General features: G+C 44.3%; 1 protein-coding gene across 1 annotated transcript in view; it reads left to right on the forward strand.

Moving 5' to 3' along the window:
• The window catches only part of Dmgdh (dimethylglycine dehydrogenase), a 76,835-nt gene that overhangs the window by 30,422 nt on the left and 18,449 nt on the right, over positions 1-27,964 (forward strand). The window contains exons 7-14 of the mRNA XM_042261632.2: positions 806-1,004; positions 2,909-3,078; positions 3,432-3,585; positions 5,687-5,852; positions 6,691-6,821; positions 9,809-10,026; positions 12,385-12,542; positions 15,789-15,848. Coding sequence (XP_042117566.2) covers positions 806-1,004; positions 2,909-3,078; positions 3,432-3,585; positions 5,687-5,852; positions 6,691-6,821; positions 9,809-10,026; positions 12,385-12,542; positions 15,789-15,848 — 1,256 coding nt within the window. The remainder of the gene's footprint in view (positions 1-805; positions 1,005-2,908; positions 3,079-3,431; positions 3,586-5,686; positions 5,853-6,690; positions 6,822-9,808; positions 10,027-12,384; positions 12,543-15,788; positions 15,849-27,964) is intronic.

The raw sequence follows: 27,964 nt of genomic DNA on the forward strand, positions 1-27,964 counted from the left end.
ATGTGGAGGAACGTCATGAAGTTTATCTGTGGCCCTGCCTTGAGTCACAGTGACTTCTAGGACAAGAGGAAGATGGTTGTTGCCCAAGACTGCTCTGTGCACAGAACACTGGCCTGTGGATGCACATGCGAGCAAGCTTCAGGAAGGAGGCTGCCTGGGGAAGGGGGAGCTCAAAGGGAAGTCCGCCATCCTGGATCCTGGAGCGGTGGTCCTCATTTCCAGGGTCCTGGAATAGCTATACACACTCCATTTGCTCTCCCTTTTACATTAATTGAAAGATTTAAAAAAACAAAACAAACAAACAAAAAACTCCTGACAAAAGAAATTATTGTTCTTTTAAAAATAATGATTGGGTTAAATTGATTGGAGAAAAAAACCCCAAGCATAAATTTCCATTTCTATTTACTAAAAAGGTTTTGTTTTAGAAAGAAATAGCATTATTGTTCCCAGGAATGTTATGGGTACTGGTGTGGGGATAGTGAATGTCAGGGTGAGGATTAATATCTTTTACATTAGTTGATTGATATGTGTATGTGGACATTTAAATGCCATGGCGTATGTGCCGGGGGGGGGGGGGGGTGTCAAAGGATGACTCCAGGGCTCAGTTCTTGCCTAGGGAGTGAACTCAGGTTGTCAGGCTTGGTGACAGGTGCCTTTACCCTGAACCATGTCACTGGCCCCAAGTTTAGTGTCTTTATAGAGACAAAGGAATGTCTTCCTTATAGGCACCCATTTCAGAGAGTGCATTGCGTTGAGACTTGCTTGCACCCGGGGACATTCTGACCACAGAGGTCTGTCTCTCTAGGCTTTGGGAAGGAGCTTTTTGAGTCTGATCTGGACCGGATCACGGACCACCTGGAAGCTGCCATGGAAATGGTTCCTGTTTTGAAAAAGGCGGACATCATCAACATCGTCAATGGCCCTATCACCTACTCTCCCGACATCCTGCCTATGGTGGGGCCCCATCAGGGGGTCAGAAACTACTGGGTGGCCGTAGGCTTCGGGTGAGTAGCACCCCGAGGTCTGACGTCTCTCATAGAATCACTTACTTTAGTTAAATCCAGGCTCAAAATATCAGGCCCCAGGATGGAAAATGAAGAGGTGATGGAGCATGGGGATGCAGTGGGGTGGGGGTGGGTAAGATGAGGGTGGGGCTGTCTCCTTTTGATGACCAAGGAATGATGGCAGGAACTAGACATATAATGGGATAAGCACTTAGATGATAAAGGTTAGCACACAGAGGACAATCATCTTCTGAAACTGTCTTCACGTATTTCCTATCACCTCCAATCTTTATGTCTCTTTTTATGCCATTGCCTTCCAATGGGTCAATTTGTCCCAATTGGACAAGAATGTTTTCATAACAGAAGGTGACATATTCAAACTATCAAATGGATGACATGTCTTATGTATTTTCACCATAATTCCTGTTTGTCTAACGTGATTTCCCTCTGTACCCTGGACTACTTCCTATTTAAGATTCCACTCCTTGCCCATGTTTCATTTCTAATATTTGTCCCATTAATATGCTGACTATTGATGTCAAACTCACTTTGCTGCCATATCACAGTTTCTAATACTCTAGTTTTCTTCTTTATTCTATTGGCTGTTTGTTCAAATAATCTTTCATGACCGCAGCTCTGCGCCAGGTCTCGTGATGCAAGCACCAGGCGATGCCTTTGCGTTCTCCTTGGGCACTAACTTGGTAACAGGCAAGGGGCATCCATTTTCTAAAGGAGTGCAGTGGTGGAGAAAGCATTTTGCCTTCTGTCAAATTCCTCTCACGCTTCTTAGAAGTAAAGTGCTGGCTGTTAAGTCACTATAGCTTGGGTGATGCTGGAGTTCTTTAGCTAGGATTTTTAAAATATGTGGTAATGGGGATCAAACCCAGGGATCGAATGGGGTTCTCACAACTTCATACTAATTTCCCTCGATTCTTTCTCCATGAATCTCACCCCATTCAGTTCCTCAAAGACTCCTTTTCATGGCACCACAGATAGATCTATGTTGAAAGGCTTTGATGGATAAGAATGGGCAGGTAGACCCGAATAAAGCCTACCAGAAACTGTGATTCTGACATCACATGCCATCATATGTGTGGTTTCAAGCATCCTTGGGGGCTGGGGAATGTACACAGTTGCTAGAATGCCAACTTGACATGCAAAAAGCCCCAGGTTTGATCCCCAGTGCCCTATAAGCGAGGCATAGTGCTATATTCCCGTGATACCAGAGCTAGGGAGGAGGAGGCACAGGAAGATCAGAAGTTCAAGGCCACCCTTACCTAGGAAGTCAGTCTGAGGCCAGCCTGGTTTACATGAGACCCCAATGCATCTTCTTGTGGAAAGAGGGGACAAGCAGACCTTCCCCTCCAAGGGACCTATTAGTTGCACATTACAGAGGTCATATTCCTTTCTGCCCTCACCCACAAGTCCCTACTGAGCGCCTGCCTCTGTCTGAGTGCTTCTAAGCTAAAGGTTCCTTGCACAGAGGCCACCATCACCCAAGAGAATCATCACTACCCTGAGTCTGGAAAAGATGGAGGGGCACCTCCCAGTTTCTTATCAGTCAGGGAAATCCCAGCTCAAGAAGGCAGGTGAGTGCCCACCACATACATCCTCCCTAAAGCCAGCGTCTTTACTAGGCAGTGGCCACAGGCTATCTGTGGGTCTGGTATCCCGCCTGGTGAAAACAAGCCAGCAGTCAGTTAGGCACCTTTCATTTGCATGCCAGAACGTGCAGTGACCTGGTTTTGATGAAAAAAAAAATGTACAGCATGAAGATTATACTCCTTGTGTGTTTTAACGGGCACGGGTGACTCCAACTTGGATGCTCTGTAAGATATTTGAACACGTCTTACCATTCGAATACACCACATTTGTAACATGGCACCCATCTCTGTATCCAAAAGCTACGGCATAATCCATGCTGGCGGGGTAGGGAAGTACCTCAGTGACTGGATCCTGCATGGAGAGCCTCCTTTCGACCTGATAGAACTGGACCCCAACCGCTATGGCAAGTGGACCACGGCGCAGTACACGGAGGCCAAAGCCAGAGAATCGTACGGCTTCAACAACATTGGTGAAGTACTAACTTGCTGACATCTCGAAAGACCTCTGTTTAGACGCTCTGCTCTGTCCCCCGGGGGTGGTGAGGAACTGTAAACAGCACTTAAGCCATAGCAAGGGATGTATGTGGCTGTATAGAGTTATTGTATTGGGTACATCGCTGATACATACATACATATATATATATGTGTGTGTGTGTGTGTGTGTGTGTGTGTGTATGTGTGTATGTGTGTGTGTATGTATGTGTGTATGTATATGTATATATGCTCTTAGATTGTAAGTTCTATTGTTTCCATTTTAAAATCCTCTCAGTAAATTGTGTCATTTCAGTGATAAGCTACTAGAACACTGATGTTCCCTCCTCAGTCGGTTATCCTAAAGAAGAGCGCTTTGCCGGGAGGCCAACCCAGAGGGTCAGTGGGCTCTACAAGACCCTGGCGTCCAAGTGTTCCATGGGCTTCCATGCAGGCTGGGAACAGCCACACTGGTTCTACAAACCCGGCCAGGACACTCAGTACAGGTAAGTGAGTGTCTTCGCCTGCCTGTGGTTCTGATCAAGGGCTTCCACCGCAAGGGCAGAGAAAGAGCAGGGCACGGATTCTTCTCCCATCATAACTGTGCATCACTTTCAGAGAAGCAGTGAGTCTACTCGGGTATCAGGTATCTGCTTGTGGTGGAGGCGTTCACTAGGCCAGCCCAGGGGACACAGGCCAGTCTCTGTAAAGCCTTTTCTACTGGCAGTTACCAGAACCTCAGAGGACCTTTCCTTGTCCCCATCCAAGTCCTGACATGGCTTTGATTGACTACAGAAGGTGTGTCGTGCCTTAGGTTCAAGTACACATGGAAAGGAGCCACAGCTCTGGGTCACGAAACAGCCTGCATTTTGGGTTGAACTAAAACATCAGGCATTCCACCTAAATGGGCTCTGAGTTCCTGGGAAGCACTGTGTGTCATTGCTGGACCTGGGGTTGATGGTGATTATTTTCTCATGAGAACCTATGAACTAAGGAAAAGTGAATAGCAAGTCTAGAAGATGATTTACAGTTACTGTCAAGTGCACATTTTGCTGTTTTAAACAGGCTTTGGGGCTAGAACGATAGTCCAGATGATAAAACACTTGCTGTACAGAATATGAGGGCTCGAATGAATAAAAGTCGGGTGTAGGGGTGCATGCTTGTAATTCCAGTGCTGAGGAGGTGGAGATGGGTGGATCCCTGAATCTTGCTGGCCAGCCAGCCCAGCCTATTGGCAAACTCCAGGCCAGTGAGAGATCCTGTCTTGGTAATAAAACAAGGTAGATGGCTCTTGGGGTATGGCACCTGAGATTGCCCTATGGCCTCAGCATGCACATATGTGCACATGCAACCACACATGGGCATGCATGCACAGGAAACACAGGTTTGACGTCTACTTTAAATTCAGATCAGTATTGTAAACTATAGAAGTGGGGCAGCTGTGAATGAACGAGGATGTCACTCTAGAAGCAGCTGACTCAGCATGTTCAGGGCTCCAATACTTGGCTTGGTTTTCCAGGAATGACTCAGAGAAATACTAGCTTTGTTTTTCATTTTGTGAGGTTTAGATCTGGCTTAATTTTTTTTTTTTAGATTTTAATAGTTAAGCTACTGGAAAATCCTGCAGACTTAGCTCCCTGCTTTGAAGCTAAAAACAGCACTTTAGAAGCCATTTGCTTAAGTGGAAAGGGCCTTTTGAAATGAGTCAGGAGACCTTTGTTCTAGACCCAACTCTGTCATTAGCTGCTTCAAAAGACCCAGAAGCCACTCTGTGCCTTTTCTCTGAAAAGTGAAGGTGCGAGGCTAGACCCTTGCTTGTTTCAGATGTAGGCACCCCCTGCAGCCCACCATGGCGCCCAACCCCTTTTTAACAAGTGAAAGTGACTTGTATTCACAGTTCTGGAGAAGGGCTGGCTATATAGTCATGTGTGAGTGTACACACACATACACACATGGCATATACATACACATGCACACATGGAGACATATATATGTGATATATATGTATATATATACACATGTGCACATGTGCACAGACACATGCAGAACATCCATACACACATGTGTGTATACACACACACTCCATTCAGATTTAATGAGGTTTAACCACTGGTATTTGAAAAATGCTGTTGATATGTAAAACAAATAGAAAATCTCTTAATAAAATAAATAAATAAAAAATAAAAAAGAGCACAGAAAGAAAGAGAGAAAGAAAGAAAGAAAGAAAGAAAGAAAGAAAGAAAGAAAGAAAGAAAGAAAGAAAGAGAAAAAGAGAGAGAAATAGAAATGCTCCCTAGATGACTCTAATATGCAACCAGTGTTCAAAACCCCTGGACTCTTTGTTGCCTTATACCCTGCCCTTCTGACCAGCGTACCCAAGAGTTCTGTCCTATTTTTCCTCGCTAATTAACACTCATTCACTATAAAATGGGTGAAATGGATAGATAAGTAAACTACGAAAGGTCAGATTCCAACACATGTATACGATTTACAGAACAGATTGAGGGTGCCCCTCTTCCAGCCCAGCAGGCTTTTCTAGATGGAGGGGGAGTGATTGAAATATTCTTTGGATGACAATTGTCTTGAATAGTAAATATCATGTTTCAGGCCAAGTTTCTGCCGCACAAACTGGTTTGAGCCAGTGGGTTCTGAGTACAAACAGGTTATGCAAAGAGTTGGTGTAATTGACCTGTCTCCATTTGGCAAGTTCAACATCAAAGGCCAAGATTCCATCCGACTTCTGGACCATCTCTTTGCAAATGTCATTCCGAAGGTAAATAGACAAGGTCCAGGATTCTGACCTGGTCCTTTCAAAAAGAACACCTCAAACCCATCCTCCTTTGATTCCACGTACTCTGAGTTGGATGCTAGAACATTTCAACTGACCGAGAGTGTGCAAGCTAATTCTCAACTGCAATTTCTGTCGCCTAGGAACTAATGACTTTATTTAATGCACCAATGAGATCCTAAAAGTTGACTGCAGTTAAATGGATGTGGTGTTTTTTTTTTTTTTTTTTTGGTTTTTCGAGACAGGGTTTCTCTGTGTAGCTTTGCGCCTTTCCTGGAGCTCACTTGGTAGCCCAGGCTGGCCTCGAACTCACAGAGATCCGCCTGGCTCTGCCTCCCGAGTGCTGGGATTAAAGGCGTGCGCCACCAACGCCCGGCTTTTTTCTTTTTTTTTTTGGTTTTTCGAGACAGGGTTTCTCTGTGTAGCTTTGCGCCTTTCCTGGAACTCACTTGGTAGCCTAGGCTGGATGTGGTGTTTTTTAATTATTACATTAATTTATCTATGTGTGTCATGCGTGTAGAGGTCAGAGGGCAACTTGCAAGTGTCTTTTCACCCTGTGGGTTCCAGGGGTTGAATTTAGGGTGTCAGCTTTGGCCAAAACTGCCCTTACTCCGGTTCCATCTTCCCAGCCCTGAAGTACAATTCTTTTTAGGACAAATAATTTTGTATGATTGTTTAAATGGAAAATTTAAATTAATCTCTGGTTTGGTTTATATACGTGATATAAATGGTAAGAGGTGAGGGTTTTTCATGGTCCACACACTTTACATGTATGTTAAGATGTTTAATTCACCCTAAAATGATTTTAAATTCTTTTGAGCAGGTGGGGTTTACAAACATAAGTCACATGTTGACCCCCAAAGGTCGAGTGTATGCTGAGCTGACTGTTTCGCACCAGTCTCTGGGCGAGTTCCTGTTGATTACCGGCTCTGGATCGGAACTTCACGATCTTAGGTAAATACGCATCCAGTAAAATGATTTTGAACCAGTGACACCCTGCCTCAATCTTACAAGAGTTTCTCTTGTGCCAGCACATTCAGGTTTAATTTCTCTTGCTGCGATAAAATACCTTGACAAAAAGCAATTCAGAGAAGGAAGGCACTGAGTTCAGTTTGCAACTTCGGGCTGTAGTCCATCATTGTGGGGAAGTCAAGGCAGGTGGGACTTCAAGCAGCTACTCATATTCCATGTGCAATCAAGAGAAAGCATGCAAAGTCACTTGTAGGCAAAAGTTTCTGTCCAGCTAGCACCTCCCAAATACCTGGCAGCCACTTCCCAAATGATTGACTTGGAGGCTTAATATTACTTATAAATGCTTGGCCAGTAGCTCAGGCTTATTACTAACTAGCTCTTACACTTAAATTCTTCCTTCCTATATTTATTTTTCTTTATTTTATCCTGGCATGAATGGACACCTGACAGCCTAGGAATTGAACCCAGTTCCTCTGGAGCATCAGTCAGTGCTCTTAACTGCTGAGCTACCTCTCTCTCCTCTTTCTTACACTTAAATTAACCCAAAATTCTTATTTATGTTTAGCCACATGACTTGGTACCTTTTCTCAGTCTGGCATTCTCATCTTGCTTCCTCTGCATCTGGCTGGTGACTCCTGACTCTGCCCTTCCTCTTCCCAGAATTCTCCTCATCTGGTCACCCCACCTATACTTCCTGCCTGTCTACTGGTCAATCAGCATTTTATTAAACCAATTTGAGTGACAATTCTTTTCAGTGCACAAGAGCATTATCCCACAGCAATCACTTGCTTGTATGCAGCTCCATTTTCTACTCTCACACAGTTTAGGACCCCCTGCCTGGGGAAGAGTGCTACCACAATGGGATGAGTCTTCCTACATCATTTAACTTAAGACAACGCCCCCACAGAAATGTCCGCAGGCTACCATTCTCCACTGAGACTCTTTCCCCAGATAACTCTAGATTGCATCAAGTTGACAATTAGAGATACAATTCATGGTGACTGGAGGGGTGGTTTAGCATTAGCAGCACTGGTATCTCTTCCAGAGGACCAGGGTTTGATTCCCAGCACCAATGTGGCAGCTCATAACCATTTTAACTACAGTTCCAGGGGATCTGATGTCTTTTTCTGGCCTCTGGGATTTCCAGGCACATACATGATGCACAAACATACATGTAGGCAAAATACACCCACACATAAATAAAACAAAGATAATCATCACACAGTACTTAAAGAACAACTTGAGTTCTTTTTTAAAATGTGTGTGTGTGTATTTGAGTGTGTGTGTGAATGTATGTGTGAGTGAGTGTGTGTGTGAGTATGTGTATGTGTGTGTTTGTGCATGCAGGTGCCTGAAGAGGCCAGAATAGGGCATCATATCCCCTGGAGCTGGAGTTACAGGTTGGTGTGAATCATACCTGCGTGCTGAGAACCATATTCCACTCTGTATGAGCCTCGACTCTCTTAATCACTGAGTCATTTCTCCAGCCCCTGACTTTAATTCTTAAACCTCATCAATGTGACTAAACCTCGTGTGTTTTATAGGAATAGTTGAAGCAAGAGCCCCTGCCCACTCCACAAGGTCACCCATCCAGCAGGCATACTGGTTCTGATAATATTGACTCTTATTTATTAAACATCATCAGTGAGCCAGAACTCCTTTCAGACATGACCTCAGTGAATTCTCTTAGATTTTGCAGGGGCTGGGGAGATGGTTCTGTAGGTAGCTGCATCCTTCACAAACACGAGAGCTGGAGTTTAGACTCCCCAGCAACCATATAATGGCAGACAGGCACCGTGGTTTGCAGGTAATCCCAGCACTTAGGAGGCAGAGACGGCGCATCTCCAGAGCAAGCTGGCTAGCTACACTATCTAAGTAGACAAGCATCGGGTTCAGGTGAGAGACCCTGCCTCAAACTATAAGGTGGAATGCCATCAAGGAAGATAGTCAATGTGAAATTTTGGTTCTCTACACACGCACACACATGCATGTGCACATACATACAACATGTATGCATATACATGCATGTGCCAAATAAAAAGATTTTGCAACGTTTGAATTATCCACATTTTCAGATGAGGAAACAGGTGTGGGTTAAAGTCACCCACTCAAGTCTGCATGACTGATTAAGGTACCCCACTGGGTTCACTTCAGCCAGCCTACTCCCTTAATTATTGTCTCCCTCTGTGATACCTGTAGACACTGCTCACAACTAAAAATTGCTGACCTGCCTTTGCCGGGACCTCCAGTTGCTGTGAGGTTTCCATCCTCAGTTTAGTATTCAGCAAGGCTGCAGGACGTTATTATTAAATCAGGGTCTGACTCAGTCTCACCTTAGTTGTAGAATTATGGAAATCTGATGAGCGAGTGTAAGGGGTGTGGAGGTCACCTTAGCCACTAAAGCCTCTCCTCGTCTAGACGAACACTGTGATAGACTCCCAGGGCTCCAGGGATGGCTCAATAAATTACAGACAGGCCAGAGAGCTGCCTTCCAAAACCTCATCAAGGCCTAGAAATTGAGAGCAGAGTTTTTCTTTTTTCTTCGTGATTGTCAGCGCAATTATGTGTCTGGTGGCAGGCACATTATTAATGGCTAGCAGCACAAGTGTACATCTTGTATACAGGCATTGAAGCAAACTCAGGTTTAAATTAATTTTTGGAGATGGAACCATTAGTTCAAATGCAACAGAACCATCACTATTTATAACTGTGGCAAAGCTCATTTAAACCGGACAATTCTTGTTACCTGGAAAATTCCCTCCCGAGTCTTAAGTGGGCAATTTAAAGAGAATCTCTTTACCTCTCGGGGACTCAGTTTTGTCAACTTTTAAAGTGATGTGGCTGCATGACATGACCCTCTAGGGACTTTCTGATAATTCCTAACTTGAAGCAAGTCTTCAGAGACATAATACGTTCGAAGCATGCATTATTCAAGCGACGTTTACACAGTGCTTATGACCCCAATGCAGATGGATTGAAGAAGCAGCTGTCAGAGGTGGATATAATGTTGAAATTCGAAACATAACTGATGATCTTGGGGTCCTGGGAGTGGCAGGGCCATATGCAAGGTGCGTCCTTCAGAAGCTGACCTCAGAAGATCTCAGTGATGATGTTTTCAAGTTTCTTCAAACCAAGACTTTAAAGATGTCTGACATTCCTGTCACTGCTATAAGGATCTCTTATACTGGTAAGAATTGGAAAACAACCCATAGTAAGGAAAGGCTACCAGAAATAGAACACACACAGTCACAGATGCACACTCACACAGTCGTACCCTCACTATGCATGCTCATACACACACACACACACACACACACACACACTCACACATACCCCACACACAGTCATTCCCTCACAATGCATGCTCTCTCTCTCTCACACATACACACACTCACTTACACACACACATTCACACATACCCACACACACAGTCATACCCTCACAATGCATGCTCACACACACACTCACACATACCCACACACACAGTCATACCCTCACAATGCATGCTCACACACACACTCACACATACCCACACACACAGTCATACCCTCACAATGCATGCTCACACATACTCACATGCTCACACATTACCCCCCCCTCACAGTCACACCCTTCAGTGCACACACTCACCTTCCCACACACTCATGCTCACCTTTCCACACTCTCACACTCACATGCTCACTCCCACACACACTCATATTTACACAGGACCACTCATGCACACCCCCTCCCCCACTTTCTCTGATTTTGAAGGAAGATTTCTTCTGCCCAACTCTAAGGAAAGAAGTCTGTCTGGCCATTCCTACTCCCTTTCCACCCATTTCTAGTTGCTTCTCTTTGGAAGGGCAGACAAGAAAGGAGCAAAGGACGGCCATTGGGGTAACTGGAAGAGCCCAGTCAGCAGACTGTGTGGGAACTCTCACAGGCTTCCAGCCTGATGTGCCCATGCCAAGCTTTCCACTAGGGCAGTGGTTCTCAACCTTCCTAATGCTGTGACCCTTTGGTACAGTTCCCCATGCTGTGGTGACCATACAGTTATTTTTGTTACTACTTCATAACTAATTTTGATACTGTTATGAATCATAATGCAAATGCCTGTGTTTCCTGATGGTCTTAGGTGACCCCTGTGAAAAGGTTGGTTGACCCCCAAAGGGGTCGAGGCCCACGGGTTGAGAACCATTGCACTAGAGCATGGTCCCTGGCTATCCCCCCCCCACACTGTTGTATGTTCATTGGGGGGCCTTTATCCAGCTTTGCACAGAGTATGTATCATTCCCCAGTGACACTCAGGCTTACCTCTAGTTCCTGTCACTCCTGTGTCCCCTTGCTGAAGGGGCGCTGTGTGCCCAGGCATTCACCTCGCTCCATGTTGCTCCTGCTCTGGTGGTATCCTGGTGAAGTCCATCATTATCAACCGTGATGATGGGGTACAAGGAGCGTGCTCACTGTTAACATCGTAAATCCCTGGCTGTCCATGCTAACTTTTCCCAACCTTGGTAAAAAGGGAGACTGGGATAAAAATAAGGAGTCTTTGGATTGTAATTGTCTTTTCTTTGGTTTTCTAGCACCTAGCTTTAGTGGTGAATAAAAGGATCATGTTGGGGGCGGGGGGATGAGAAGCAAAAGAGTTGAAGACTATATAGCTGACTATCCATGAGAAAGAAATATGAATAATTTCACATTCTTTATATGTTTAGAGGCTTGTGGTTCTTGGGTTGGAAACTGGAGTGCCTAAACCTTGAACTCCATTATCACCTGTTTTTGTGTGTGTGAGCATGTGTGTGTGAGCATGTTTGTGGGGGTCCACATGTGTACATGTGAGGGCCAGAGATCAGCCCTGGATGTTACCTCGTTGGCTGGCCAGAGAGAGTGCCTGCTTCCCCAGGGTACAGAGTGACTGGCAAGAGCCAGTTCTTTCTTTCCAGTGTGTGGGTCTCAGGGATCAAACACAGGTCATCAGGCTTGGCAGCAGCCACCTTTACTCACTGAGGCATTGTGTACCCCCTACGCCACCCTGCGCTTTTTAAAAATATGTGTGATCGAACTCACGCCTTCCTTCATGCTTAAGTACATGGTAAGTACATTACTGTCTGAACTGGCTCTTTAAGGCTTTTACTTTGTTTTTAGACAGTGTTTCCGTAGCCCAGGTTAGCCCTGCAGTCACAATCCTTCCTCAGCTTTCTGAGTGTAGGCATCATAGATGTCCTCCCCATACCCGGCTGAACCCCTTGAAAATACATGCTAACTGTTTACCTATCATTGTCCTGAAACAGTCGAGGCCTGGGATGAAGCCAAGGTCCAGGGTGGGAGGTAAGTCCTGACTAGAGTCTGTCTGTCTCTGGAGATGATGAATCATGCAGCATCCGCCCTCTGGGTAGGAGCCAGGACTGTACGCAAATGACCTGTGAGATGAGGTGGCCTGCTCCTTGTGAGCTGTTCTGCTAAAAACTGGCGAGGACTGCGATGTGTGAGTGGGGCGCCCCCTGAGTGTGTCAGCTAAGGTACGTGAGTGCACTCCTGTGTGGGCTCTGCCCGTGCCTTTCAGGTGAGCTGGGGTGGGAGCTGTACCACAGACGTGAAGACTCCGCAGCGCTGTATGAACTCATCATGAACGCAGGCCAGGAGGAGGGGATCGACAATTTTGGAACCTATGCCCTGAATGCCTTAAGACTGGAGAAAGCTTTCCGGGCCTGGGGATCAGAGGTTTGAACACTAGCGTCCTCGTTAAAACCTTGTGCTGGTTGTATCTAATTTTCGATGGAGGGCAAGTTTTGACAGTATCACTATCAATTCTGGCCGAAAGAGAAGTCATACACTCTCAGATTACTTTGATGAGGGAAAAAGGCGACAACCTTATTTACCACTGAACATTGACTGGGTTCTGGGATAATGTTTATTCTGTATTATTCTGTTCACCCCGCATGGTGGTGAGCCCCAGATATTTTCTGACATACTCTGAGGATTCGACTATCGCCTCTCAAATCCCTGCTTTCTCCTCTGTTATGTGTGTCTCATTTTCTTCTCATAATACATCCTTGGGTGAAGGAATGTTCTTTTCCCTGAGGGGCGGGCACAATGGTCCCATATGTGTTGTTCTAGTCCCCACCAGCAATAACCCCACCAAGGGTTTCTCTTTGGGTAATGCTTACCATTTATACGACATTTTTATACCCATTGATTCTACCGAGCTTCCGCCTTAGGTTGTTTTTTGTTTTCCTGTGGCTGTGGTAAAATGCCCAGACCAAAGCACCTTCAGGGAGAAGGGGTTGAATTCAGCTCTCAGCTCCAGTTCCAGTCCCTCATAGTAGGGACGTCACAGTCGCAGGAACTTGAGGGAACTGGTCATGTCACGTCCATAATTGGAAATGGTTGCCTGCCTGCGTTCAGCTGCGGGGCTGGCTTTGTGCATTCTAACCCATCCAGGATCCCTGTCCGGGGAATGCAGTGTCCACAGTCACGATCATCAGTTGTTGTAATCAAGGCACACTACAGGCACACCTAGAAGCCCTTGTTCCATGAATCTGACATTTAACCATCAATCTTCTCAGCTGTCCATAAACGTACTGTTACCACGACTCTTATTTTGCATCCAACCACATGATCCAGATTCCCGATTCAGGTCCTATTCACCTATTTTTATTTACTTGTGAGAGAACCAAACCCCTAACTTTTTCAGAGAACTATTTCCTTGGAAGACACTGAGGTTTTAGGGGCCATGGAAAAGATGAGCCTCGGAGTGGGCACTCTCGGGTTTAAATCTATCCTCTACAGCCTGCATGTTCACATGCTCGTTCTGTGGCTTATCTCTTGGAAATTCTGCCTTTCTGTAAAATAGAGCATTTATCCTACAGAATTAACATAGACATAGAGATGGTTTATTATGAGCCGAACAAACACACCATACAATTAATTTCTAGCTCAGGTAGGATCATCTTGGGCCTTAGCATAGAAGGGAGCTTGGAGGAAACCAGTTCCTGCCTGCTTCAGAGCACAGTCTACAGCCTGGACTTGGGTGAGGCCAGCGCCCTCAGGAAAACAGGACAGTTTTGTCTCCATGATCTCCCCAAAAGAGTGCAGAGAGGCAGCCCCCTGAGAGTTAAGCATTGCTGTATTCTGGTGGGTTTTTTTTCCCCTGCTTCCTCCCGCTGCTCTCCATCTTAGGGCCCTGTTTCCCAGCAGTGCCAGAGCGCCCTCTAGTGTTGAAACAGCGACGAAGCCGCTCTGTTTTTCCTGAAAACAACAACAAAAACATTCTCCAAGTTTGAGCAGACTGAAAAATAATTTCAAACTGGTAACTCAAACTGATTTAAGAAATACAAGAACAATTTTATGTGGTGTAAAGTAGCCTTATGTTTATCTGGTTTATGTAAGTCCTGTGTTGACTCTGTGGGAGGTTAGAGCAAGCAGATCCCATTGCCATAAGGAGAACAAAACAGGCTGAAGTCTAGAAAGTTCTTAACAATGGTAACTGAATACGGCGTGACACTCGTCTGTCCCGTTTCTGTACGTTTAATGGTTTCCACCGAGCTTATCTCAAGGCCTTTCATCTTTCCTTAGTTCTCATCATATAAATTCGAATCTTTTAATAAAATTTTGAGGGGGGGGAATAACTTAAGAACGAAACAGAGACAAAACCTTGTAACTTTATTCAGGTTTAGTACTAAATATTGGCCTTCCCCTGAATCGATGTATCCTCTCACGATTCAACCACTCTTGAGATCCAGCCCTGCCTCCCCTTTTCTTTCCTGAACTCTGCAGAAGCCAGTGTCCTGGTATCAACATTTCCCTCTCTCCTCCTATTCATGGCTAATTGCAGGATAAGCAAAGTCACTTAAGAACTTTAAGAAGCATAATTATGGCCGGGCGGTGGTGGCGCACGCCTTTAATCCCAGCACTCGGGAGGCAGAGCCAGGCGGATCTCTGTGAGTTCGAGGCCAGCCTGGGCTACCAAGTGAGCTCCAGGAAAGGCGCAAAACTACGCAGAGAAACCCTGTCTCGAAAAACCAAAAAAAAAAAAAAAAAAAAAAAAAAAAAAAAAAAAAAAAAAAAAGAAGCATAATTATGTAAAATTATTACATAATACACACGAGATTCTTGTTTGTGGAACAGCATGTGCTAGCCTTCAAATATTTATCAAGATAAAAGGGGCCAGAGAGACGGCTGGGTGGTTGAGAGCAGTAACAGCGCGTACTGCTCCTGCAGAGGGCTCAAGGTCAGGTCCCAGCATCCTCCTCGGGCAGCCCACAGCCTCCAGTTCTGGGACTGGGAATCCGACGCCTCGGTTCTCCAAGGACACCTGCACCTAGCCACACACAGACGTGGACACATGCATGTGCACATAATAAAAATTAATTAATTAATATCTTTAAAATAAAGGAGCAGTGGCAGCCAATCCCAGCTCTGTTTCTGTGTTTGCTATATTTAAATGACAGCATTTGCCGAAGACTTCATTTGAATTTTGAATTAAAAATACTGTTCTGGGAGACTTAGTCCATAATTAGTCTTCTTGAGAATCTTACTCAAAAACCATGAAGTGCCCTTGCTAGAAAGAATAATATAAGAAAGCGATGTTACTGTTTGAATCAGTTTTATACCTCAGTCCAGGGTGGAGCCAGTGTTTGCCAGTATTTGCTGAATGAAGGCAATGATTTTTTTCTCTATTTTACTGTTCTCTTTGTGGTAATGGGGAACTTGTCTACCCCTCACCCCTACCCAAGATGTACTAAGACTTGCTGGGGGTGGGGGGGTGGGGAGGTTGCTCACTCATTTAATCCCCGACTCTGGAGGCAGAGGCAGGCAGATCTTGGTGAGGTGCTTTTAAACCTTTTAAAGGCAGCACAAAGACTATACTTTCAGGGATCATTTCTATAGTTCGTTAAAGGCAGCACAGTTCTGATGTGAACCAAACTAACATGCTCATCCGAGACTCGAACTGTGTTTCCCTTTCAGATGAACTGTGATACAAACCCCTTGGAAGCTGGACTGGAATATTTTGTCAAGCTGAATAAGGTATGTTTACGTTCTCAAGTGTGTATGAAACAAACGTTAAGAGGATGGCAGTGTTTTGCGCCGGAGACATGCTTTAAAATTTAACCAAGTGTGGGTATAGAAGAAACCAGTTGAGCATAAATACTAAACACTACTTAATTTATCCATATCAACTATCTGTCATAATCTGATCAGCTCAGTCTATGGGAGTGTGCTTAGAGCAGTGGTTCTCAGCCTGTGGGTCGTGACCCCCTTAGGGGTCACATATCAGATGTCCTGCCTATCAGATAGTTACACTACGATTCATAACAGCAGTGAAATTACAGTTATGAAGTAGCAATAAAATAATTTGATGGTTGGGGGTCACCACAGCATGAGGAGCTGTATTAAAGGGTGGAAGCATTAGGAAGGTTGAGAACCATTGGGCTAGAGATTTAAGAAAGCAGAATCCAGCTTCTTTAAGGGTTAAGACTAAAACCCAAGATGAAAGGTAATAAAAATCACTGGGTGGTGGTGGCAAACACTCTTAATCCTAGCACTTGGGAGGCAGAGGCAGACAATCTCCATGAGTTTGAGGCCAGCCTGGTCTATAGAGTGAGCAACAGGAAAGCCAAGACGACACAGAGAAACTCTTGTCTTGAAAAACCAAAGAAAGGTAACAAAAATCATAAGGTAATTATGAGTTGGATTTCAACAGCCGTCTTTATAGAAATTGTGCTACGTTGTGTATGTATCGGCCACTTGTCGTGGCTGGTGAGGCTGCATATCAGCTAACCAAACCAAGCAGATCGGACAGTGACTTCCTGCACACTCAAGGGATAAAGCTGTCTCGCCACATCGAATTAAGCAGGTGCTTATGGAGCAGGCTGTATCTAATGACAGCATCTAATATAAACAAAGGAGGTCTTTCCATTGTGCCCAGTACAAAGTGGGTATTTCCTGAGGAGCCGACACAGGCCCAAAGAACCATTATTGGCATCAATGTGTCAAAGGGATGCTCTACACCAGTGGTCTTCAGGCTGCCAGCCTCGTCCTCATCTGGGAACTTGTAAGAAATGCCAATTCCCAGGTCCAATCCTAGACTTACTAAAAGCAGAGTATCTGGGAGCCGGGCCAACAAAGCTGTGTTTTAATAAGCCCTACAGGGGTTCCTAGGAATTGAGAAACTCTATGCTACATAATTACTGTGGAGACCCATATCATAGGAGGCCAATTTATGATGGCCCCGCTCATCGGTGCCCGTCCTACACACGTAAATGAGGTTATGCCATTGAGGCGTGCTTGAGAGTTGTACGAAAGAACTGGAAAGGACCTGCCGTAGTCAACGGTGTTCAAGGTTAGGAACCACAGCTGCTCTGAGGGCATTTGTAGGAGTCCCCAAATACGCTATCAAAGTCCCTAGGTCGGCTTTCCCTCCTGTGGGAATATGTAAACATGTGTCTATGAACCAGGCTATGGGAACTTTTTTTTTTAATGTTTTGCATCAGTTTCCAAATTCCCAGCTAAAGTATTAACAGAAAATGTGTGTGTCTGTAGCTCTGGATTTTAGGAACAGGGACCCCAGAACGAGTTCTTGAAGGAATCCGTCTTCTCTGTGCATTTTCCCTGGCTTTTATTTTTATGATGCGCCATCTGTCTCTAGACTAGGGAAAGCAGGTGCGTGGAATTTGGGCAGCTCCTAGCAGCAGATTGCTCCTTGTGGTGACAGAAGTCTGCGTTTGGCTGTTTAAAATAAAGATGAAAATGCCCGACTCCTTAAAGTGCCCAGCTCTCTGCTGCTAGCCCTGAGAGGTGGAGGGGGATCAATTCTGTTTCCGTGTTTTGGATATTATTGTGAGAAGAAGGCCTAGGTGAATGATGTCTTCATATTGAAAGTGGATGCTTTAAGTCCTTCTTTATGACGACCAGCAGGTGAATATAGGAATTTATTAGCTCTTTTAAATGATACAATCAGCCGGGCGGTGGTGGCATACGCCTTTAATCCCAGCACTTGGGAGGCAGAGCCAGGCAGATCACTGTGAGTTCGAGTCCAGCCTGGACTACAGAGTGAGTTCCAGAAAAGGTGCAAAGCTACACAGAGAAACCCTGTCTTGAAAAACCATAAATAAATAAATAAATAAATAAATAAATAAATAAATAAATAAATAAATGATACAATCAAGTAAACAAAGCTGATCTCCAAAGCAAATTGTTTAATTGATACTTATTTGGATGGATGATGTGGTTTTTGGTGCTGAATTGTTGGTTCTTGTTCAGATGTCAAAGAGTTAGTTCTTAATGACTGTGTTGGGTGGGCATTTATGAAGCCTGAGGACTTAGCCCTGACTGAGCTGGGTCTTTTCCACCATGGGATGGATTCAGATGGTTGGCTGCCCTCAACTTCATGGTAGAGACACAGACTGGGTCTCAGGCAAGTGACTAGGTCTGATCAGCTGCCCCGAGAGCTTCCCTGGGGGATTCACAGCTTTGCAGCCGTCTACAGTGAAGGCCACTTTCTGGAAATCAACTCTTGTAACTTGATAAGTCATGTCCCGTGCCTAAGAATCAAAAAAATTACTCAGACATTTAACGTACAGAAAGATGTTCTCCTACAAAGCCCTTTAGAAGACATTCTGTAACATTTTAAAGGATAATAATATCCAAATCCATTGCTTTGGAAAACTGAGGCCAGGAAGAGGCTGGAGTGGATTCAGGGGAATGTTTGTTTTTGATAATGAAGCAAAGGTAACAAAACAAAAAAAAACTTGAGAATTTTATTGGAATCATTTTTCCCTTTCTTTACTCCCAAAGCAAATAATTAGAATCCTCTGCAAAATCTTTAAAGATTCATCACAGGACAGTGGCCACAGTGAGACGACATGGGAAGGCGGCTGTCTGAGCTAGGGGTGGGGCTGGGGACTGCCTGGCAGTTCCTCTGCCTGAGAAGAGCGTCCCTTAGCCGGGGTCTGAAGTCAGCGTGGAGCAGCCTCGGCTCTGGCTCTCCACTCCTCGCTCATACCGGCTTAGTGGACCTGAGGATCTGCCCGGGCTGCCCCCTCACAGCATATGTCACCGAACTTACATAGACTCTCTTACAAATGAGACCGTCCTCAGGCATGTTTTTGTTATAACAACGTTTTCATTTTAGCATAGGGTGAGCGTGGCTGCGTGTCCGATTTAAGGGGCAAAGTGGGGGAGGGGACCAGTCATCTGGCTTTGTTAAGCCACACACACACACACACACACACACACACACACACACACTCATCCATATGCACACTCAAAAACACACATTCACACACATGTACACACACACTCAAACACACACATGAATACATTCATACTCCCTCACACCCTAACACACACATTCACACAGTCTCACACAATGCACATTCAAAAACACATGCATAATTCTCAAACACACTCACACACGCACACATACACATGTACTCAGACATACACACATCACACATATACATATGCGCACAGTCACACACAGACACTCACACATTCACATGTACCTGCATACTCACGTGCACACTCACACACACACATGCACACACATCCATTTAGTGTACATTTATTAATACTGTTTATGCCTCTTACTAAGCCCTGGATTAAAGATTCACTTCTGGTGCCTCCCAGGAAGTCAGGCTGTGGGTCGAGTTCTTTTTTTTTTTTTTAATTTTTATTATTAAGAGATTTTCTATTCATTTCACATACCAACCACAGATTCCCCCTCCACCCTCCTCCCACTCCCCAGCCTTCCCCTCCCAACCCACCCTCCATTCCCTTCTCTAACAAGGCAAGGTCTCCCACGGGGAGTCAGCAGAGCCTGGTACATTCAGTTGAGGCAGGTCCAAGCCCCTCTCCCTGCACCAAGGCTGTGCAAAGTCTCCCACCATAGGTAGTGGGCCCTAAAAAAGCCAGCTCATGCACCAGGGATGGGCCCCAATCCCACTGCCTGGGTGCTCCCTAAACAGTTCAAGCTAAACAACTGTCTCGCTTATCCAGAGGGCCTAGTCCAGTACCATGGGGGCTCCTCAGTTATTGGGTCACAGTTCATGAGTTTCCACTAGTTTGACTAGTTGTCTCTGTACGTTTTCCAATCATGGTCTCGATGTCCCTTGCTCATAGAACCCCTCCTCTCTCTCATTGATTGGACTCCTGGAGCTCAGCCTGCCACCTGGCTGTGGATCTCTGCATCTGCTTCCACCAGTTACTGGATGAGGGTTCTATAATGACAGTTTTAGGGTATTCAGCCATCTGATCACCGGAGTATACCAGCTCAGGCACCCTCTCAACTATTGCTAGAAATCTAAGATGAAGTCATCCTTGTGGGTTCCTGGGAAATTCCCTAGCACTGTTTCTCCCCATTCCCATGGTGTCTTCATTTATCACGGTATCTCTTTCCTTGCTCTCTCACTCTGTCCCTGCTCCAGCTCGAACCTCCCATTCCCTTATGTTCTCATCCCCCATCCTCTGCCCTCCATTATTCTCCCTCACCCCCAGTTTGCTCGTGTAGATCTCATCTATTTCTCCTTTGTTGGGTGATCCTTGCATCCCTCTTAGGGTCTTCCTTGTTAGCTAGCTTCTCTGGAGCTGTGGGTTGTAGTCTGATTATCCTTTGCTTTACATCTAGTACCCACTCATGAGTGAGTACATACCATGTTTGTCCTGAGTCTGGGTTACCTCACTCTGGAGACACTGCTTTGCACGGGGGGGGGGGGGGGGGGGGGGGGGGGGCACAGCACTGCCATCTCGTGGACATGAGCAGTAGTACCGCAAAGGAAGAATTTCAAACCAGCGAAACTGGTCAACCCAATCAAAAATAATAAAATAATAAGTCTTACCATTGAGCAGCGCCTCAGTGCCTAAGGCCATTGGAAATAGGTGTTTTCCGATGGTTGTGACCCACAGGTTGAGAACCGCCACTATACCTTGTATCAAGTTGACATGAAACTAAGCCAGCACAGAATGATGGAGGAAGACACCCAACATCAACCTATGACCTCTATGTGCACACATGTTCACCTGGACCTGAACACATACAAACTCATGCACATGTATGCAGACACACACACACACACACACACACACACACACACACACACACACACACAAGAGCAAGGAATGGGAGGGAGAGTTAAGAAGAGAACTGGAGATGCAGGGTATGTAGAATGCTTGCCCTGCGTTTACAAAAGTCTTGCTGTGAAGCCCAGGCTGACCTCAAATCTGTGGCAATTCCTGCCCCTCCTTCTGCATACTGGTTCTACAAGTGTGTGCTGCCACAGTTGACTTTCAATGATTTGTTTGAATGTAGCTGTTCTGATGTAGTTATTTTGAAAACACCCAACCTGTCCCAAGCCAATGTTATTCTTTTAAAGTTTTGTTGTGTGTATTTGTTTTGGGGAGGGAGAGGGGACATGTACTTGCCACATCATGTGTGGAACCCAGAAGACAACTTATAGGAATCATTTTTCTCCTTTTGGGTTCTAGAGATCCAACTCAGGTTAGTAGTCTTGGCAGTAAATGTCCTTACCTCCTAGCCACCTTGTCAGCCCCTGCCATACCCAATATTCTAAAAGTAGGATTCAGATGGCTTCACCGCGTCCCCTGGCGAGTTATTTTGAGTTGTTTCGTTTTCTTTCTTTCTTTCTTTCTTTCTTTCTTTCTTTCTTTCTTTCTTTCTTTCTTTCTTTCTTTCTTTCTTTCTTTCTTTTGGTTTGTTCTTTTTTTGTTTGTTTGTTTTATTTTATTTTTTTATTTTATTTTATTTTACAATACCATTCAGTTCTACATATCAGCCACGGGTTCCCCTATTCTCCCCCCTCCCACACCTTCCCCTTACCCCCAGACTACCCCCCATTCCCACCTCCTCCAGGGCATATCCTCCCTCTAGGACTGCAATCAACCTGATAGACTCAGTCCAGGCAGGTCCAGTCCCTTCCTCCCAGCCTGAGCCAAGCGTCCCTGCATAAGCTCCAGGTTTCAAACAGCCAACTCATGCAATGAGCACAGGACTTGGTCCCACTGCCTAGTTGCCTCCCAAACTGATCAAGCCAAGCAACTGTCTCACCTATTCAGAGGACCTGATCCAGCTGGGGGCCCTTCAGCCTTTGGTTCATAGTTCATGTGTTTCCATTCATTTGGCTATTTTTTTTTCAATAATTGAGTAAAACTGAAATTATTATAAGCCACAGTCGTCCTAGGGACCTCCATACTATATATATAGCCTCTATGGTTCTATGGGTTGTGGTCTGATTGTTCTTTATTTTATATCTAGAATCCACTTATGAGTGAGTACAAACCATGACTGTCTTTCTGGGTTTGGGTTACCTCACTCAGGATGATTTTTTCTAGTTCCATCCATTTGCCTGCAAATTTCATGCTTTCATTGTTTTTCTCTGCTGAGTAGTACTCCATTGTGTATATGTACCACATTTTTTTCATCCATTCTTCTGTTGATGGGCATCTAGATTATTTCCAGGTTCTGGCTATTACAAATAGTGCTGCTATGAACATAGCTGAGCATGTATCTTTATGGTATGAGTCAGCATCTCTTGGGTATATGCCCAAGAGTGGGATGTCTGGGTCTTGAGGTAGTTCGATTCCTAATTTTCTGAGAAACCGCCATACTGATTTCCACAGTGGTTGTACAAGTTTACATTCCCACCAACAGTGGAGGAGTGTTCCCTTTGCTCCACATCCTCTCCAACATTGGCTGTCATTGGTGTTTTTGATCGTAGCCATTCTGACAGGTGTAAGGTGGTATCTCAGAGTCGTTTTGATTTGCATTTCTCTGATGATTAAGGATGTTGAGCATTTCTTTAAATGTCTTTCAGCCATTTGTAGTTCTTGTTTTGTGAATTCTCTGTTTAGCTCTTTAGCCCATTTTTTAATTGGACTGTTCAGTATTTTCCTGTCTAGTTTCTTGAGTTCTTTATATACTGTGGAGATCAATCCTCTGTCAGATGTGGGGTTGGTGAAGATCTTTTCCCATTCTGTTGGCTGTCTTTTTGTCTTATTGACTGTGTCTTTTGCCCTGCAAAAGCTTCTCAATTTCGAGAGGTCCCATTTATTAATTGTTGTGCTCAGGGTCTGTGCTGTTGGTGTTTTATTTAGGAAAAGGTCTCCGGTGCCAATGCATTCAAGAGTGCTTCCTACTTTCTTTTCTATTAAGTTTAGTGTAACTGGATTTATGTTCAGGTCTTTGATCCACTTGGACTTGAGTTTTGTGCATGGTGACAGATATGGATCTATTTGTAATCTTTTACATATTGAGATCCAGTTATGCCAGCACCATTTGTTGAAGATACTTTCTTTGTTCCATTGTATAGTTTTGGCTCCTTTGTCAAAAACCAGATGTTCATATGTGCATGGATTAATGTCAGGGTCTTCAATTCGATTCCATTGGTCCGTATGTCGATTTTTATACCAGTACCAAGCTGTTTTTATTACTATAGCTCTATAGTAGAGTTTGAGGTCAGGGATGGTGATGCCTCCAAAGGTTGCTTTATCATATAGGATTCTTTTAGCTATCCTGGGTCTTTTGTTTTTCCATATGAAGTTGAGTATTTTTCTTTCCAAGTCTGTGAAGAATTGTGTTGGGATTTTGATGGGGATTGCATTGAATCTGTAGATTTCTTTTGGTAAGATTGCCATTTTTACTATGTTAATCCTACCTATCCATGAGCACAGTAGATCCTTCCATTTTCTGATATCTTCTTCAATTTCTTTCTTTAGAAATTTAAAGTTCTTATCAAAAAGGTCCTTCACTTGTTTAGTTAGTGTTATCCCAAAGTATTTTATATTATTTGTGGCTATTGTAAAGGGTGATGTTTCTCTGACTTCTTTCTCAGCCTATTTATCATTTGTATATAGGAGGGCTACTGATTTTTTGAGTTGATCTTGTATCCTGCCCCTTTACTGAAGGAGTTTATCAGCTGTAGGAGTTCCCTGGTAGAGTTTTTGGGGTCACTTATGTATACTATCATATCATCTGCAAATAGTGAAAGTTTGACTTCTTCCTTGCCTCATTTTCTTTTTTAATGCACGAAGATGATGATACTGTCTTAGTTCTTTTTACCCCATACCAAGGCTGGTCTTGAGACTAGACAGCGAACAGTAGGACTGAGGAGAGCGTGGTGCAGTGTCGGAAGGAAGTTAGCAGGTGTGTGGCCTGTCCTGGTTGCAGCATGTCACTAATGTTGTGCCCCACATCTTCGTTCTTATAGGTGTACAGCTAGTGGATATTTTCCCTTGAGAAGGTAGGGATTGAGATGAGGGTGTCACATCTTACACCTGCAAGACAAGCATTCTGTCACTGAATCACAGCGCAAGTCCCGGATGGGTGTTTTAAAGTGTGTGTGTGTGTGTGTGTGTGTGTGTGTGTGTGTGTGTGTGTGTGTGTGTGTGTAGGGGGCGAGGTACACCCATGCTGTGGTACTGGTGTGGAGGTTAGAGGACAATTTCGGGTGTTGGTCCTCCCTCCACCTTGTTTGAAGTGGGGTCTCTTTTGTGCACCACTGTGTACACTGGGTCAGCTGGCCAAGGAGTGTCCTGGGATTCTCCTGCCTCTGCCTCCCGTGTTGTCTCAGGAGTGCTGGGGTTGCATAGGCTTATGTCCGGCTTTACGTGAGTAGAGGACATCCAAACTCAGGTCCTCATGGTGCAAGGCAAACCCTGTACCCACTGAGTCATGTCTCCAGCCCCTGGATTTAAGAAATATATATTATTTATATGTATATGTACAAGTAACGCTCATGTATATGTGTGCACCATGTGCATACCTACTACCTGTGGAGGTCAGAAGAGAGAGTGTCAGATCTCCATGAGCTGAGTTGCAGACAGCTGAGCTGTCCAGAGTGGGTGCTGGGAACACAACCAGGGGTTCTCTGGGAGAGCAGCAGGTGATTCTAACTGCCGGGCCCCTGGATGTTTTTCAGAGTCCTTCTACCCTATCGATGAAGCCCGAGAGAACAATTTAATTTCATTTTGTACCTGAGATTCCTAATCTGTAAAACGAAGCCTCCTTCTGCAAGTCTCAAGGTCTACAAAATGCCACTTTGCGTAGTGGGTGGAGCCATTCTGTTTTTTTATGAGCCATATAATTGTGCCATTTTAATTATGCCACCCTTACCCTCTTACCCACCTTCATTGCTAAGTGATGAGGGGGGAAAAGGGAAGAAGAGGAGTTAAGCCCGGGCTGAAGTATATTTTACCATCCCCAGAACACCTGTCAGAATATATTAGACTAACGGCTATTGAATTATCATGCTCATATATATCCAATTTCAGTTATGAAACAATATTTCTACCCTAAAAGCTCAAGTGTGCTCTTCACTAACTGCTTTAAAACTTTTAAATCTGTGGAAACCCTGGTCTCTGAATAAATTTTAAGTAATTTTAGACTATTTTTCTTTTATGTATATTATTTTTATTTGAACAGCATATTGAACACAAAATCATTGGCATTTGAAGTAAACAGTTTGAAAGGTTTGATATGCATACCCACACGAAATTATAGCTGCAATAAAGCTAGGATATACCTTGCCCCAGAGGCAAAAGGAATAATCACAGCCCTTGGTAATCCCTACCTCCCAATCCTCCCCACAGCTCCACCCTATCCCAGGCACCCATTTATCTGTGTTATGTCACTATAATTTATTTTGGCATCTTTTGGAATAAATGGAACATCTATATAAATGGAATTAAACAGGGCTCTAGTTTCATTTATGTTGCTGTGATAAAATACCCTGACGAGAAGCGATTTAGGGAAGAAAGAGATTATTTTAGCCCCCAATTCCAGGTTACAGTCCATCGTGTGGGGTAGTCACAGCAGCAGGAACTGGAGAGAGCCAGTCACGTGCACAGCAGAGGGAGACTAGATGCGTTTGATTTCTCCACATAGTTCAGAAAGCCCTGCCCAGGGAATGGTGCCGCCCGGAGTGGGCTGGGTCTTCCCACAGACAAGCCTCACCCCTAGAAATGCCCACAGACCAACTCATTGTAGACAATCCCCCATCAAGACTCTCTCCCGGTGATTCTAGGCTATGTTAAGTTGACAAAGATAACTATTATATATGCCATCTACACTTTTGGATATGGATCAGCATAAGTCAAGAGTCATTCATGTTGTGACAAGTTAGTTACAAGATGAAGCAGGAGTCTTTGGTGGCAAACTCCTATGTTATTGTAATTTCAAAATGTTCTTTCCTTTATTTCCAGCCAGAACTTGAAAACTGAGCATGCTCAGATGCCCCTTTGTCCACCACTTTAACGTTTACATATATGATCCATATCCTTGAACTAAGAAATCAAAAAAATGTGTCTACTATCTTTCTTAAATTAAGACTTTCAACCAAGCATGCTCAGCCATGGGCCAACCTCTACATAAGTATGCATGGGCTTCCTTTGTTTGAGAAGGGTGTTGTTTTGGAAATAACCCAGTGCTGCTCTTGTCTACTGTAGGTAGCAAAGCTCTCTCTGCTTCTTCATGCTTTGGCTTTGCATGCATCGGACTGCAAACACATTGCATTTGCTGACACAGCAACAGCTCACTGCTCTTGACGGTGCCCGTATTCCATCTTCTGGACTGCCGTTTGCTGAAACACGGACTTATTGCTGAATGTTTGTGTTGCTTCAGCTGTATTACAAACACAGCTGTTATAAACATTTTTTTAAAAATATATTCATTTTGAAATGGTGTTTCATGTTGCCCAGGGTGGCTTCACCCACTCCCTGGGGATGACTTTGACCGCTCTCCTGTTCTGCTTCTACTTTCCAAGTGCTGGGATTACAGGCGTGTGTCACAGTGGCTAGCAGCATTTCTGTACAACTGTTTCTATGAACATATGCTTTCTTTTCACTCAGATAAATACCTGGGAGGATAATTGTTGAGTCAAATGGCAAGGATATATTGTATTTATTTTATTTTTTTAAAGATTTATTTTTATATGTATGTTTACGTGTGTGTGTGTGTGTGTGTGTGTGTGTGTGTATACTTATGTATGTGCACTATGTACATGCAGTGCCCATGGAGGCCAGAAGAGGGTGTCAGATCCCCTGTAACTGGTTTGTTAGCTGCCATGTGGGTGCTGGGAATTGAACCCATGTCCTCTGGAAGAGCAGCAAGTACTCCTAACCACTGAGCCATCTCACCAGCCCCTATGCTAATGTTTTAAGATGCTGATTTTTACAAAGTGCATCATTTTTGTTTTAGATTTCTACAAACTGCTTGTAGGAATTTCACTCTCTCTACAGCCTTGTCAGATGTTACCTTGGTCGGTCTCTCCTTTTCTTTTCTTTCTTTCTCTATCTCTTTCCTTCCTTCCTTCCTTCCTTCCTTCCTTCCTTCCTTCCTTCCTTCCTTCCTTCCTTCCTTCCTTCCTTCCTTCCTTCTTTCTTTCTTTCTTTCTTTCTTTCTTTCTTTCTTTCTTTCTTTCTTTCTTTCTTTCTTTCTTTTTTTTCTGTCCTGGAACTTGCTCTGTAGACCAGGCTGGCCTCAAACTCACAGAGATCCACCTGCCTCTGCCTCCTGAGTGCTGGGATTAAAGGCATGCACCACCGCCGCTGGGTTCTGGTCAGTCTCTTTAACTGGAGCTATTCTGTGAAGTGTGAAGTGGCTGTAATTTGTTTTCTTTACGGCTAATGATGTTGAGCATCTTTTTATTTCTCTGTCTACTACTTCCGTCTCTTTTCCAGTAAGTGTCTGGTGAGATCTCTTACCCATTTTCAGTGGAGTTTACTCTCTTATTGCTGAGTTGTTCAAGGTCCTTATATTTTACATGTAAATTTTTAGCAGGTACATGCTTTGTAAATATTTTTTGCAATTTGCATCTTAGTATTTTGTTTGTTGAACGGTGTCTTTCAGAGTTTTTAATTTATAAAATTTAAAGCCTTTATCAATTGATCTTTAATACGGTTCACGTTAATTGATTGATGAATGTGGGGGAGGGCATACATGTGACTTAGAGGCCAGAGGACAACTTGATGATTTTCTTCTTCCACTATGTCGGTCCTGGGGATTAGTTTCATGTCCTCAGACTTGGAGCAAGTACCTTTACACACTGAGCCATCTCACTGGCCCTCAATTGATCATTTATGGATGATGTTTTTAGTTCATGTCTAAGAAATTGTTGCTTAACCCAAAGTTT

This window comes from Peromyscus maniculatus, chromosome 15 (assembly GCF_049852395.1).
Source record: "Peromyscus maniculatus bairdii isolate BWxNUB_F1_BW_parent chromosome 15, HU_Pman_BW_mat_3.1, whole genome shotgun sequence".
Taxonomy (NCBI): domain Eukaryota; kingdom Metazoa; phylum Chordata; class Mammalia; order Rodentia; family Cricetidae; genus Peromyscus; species Peromyscus maniculatus.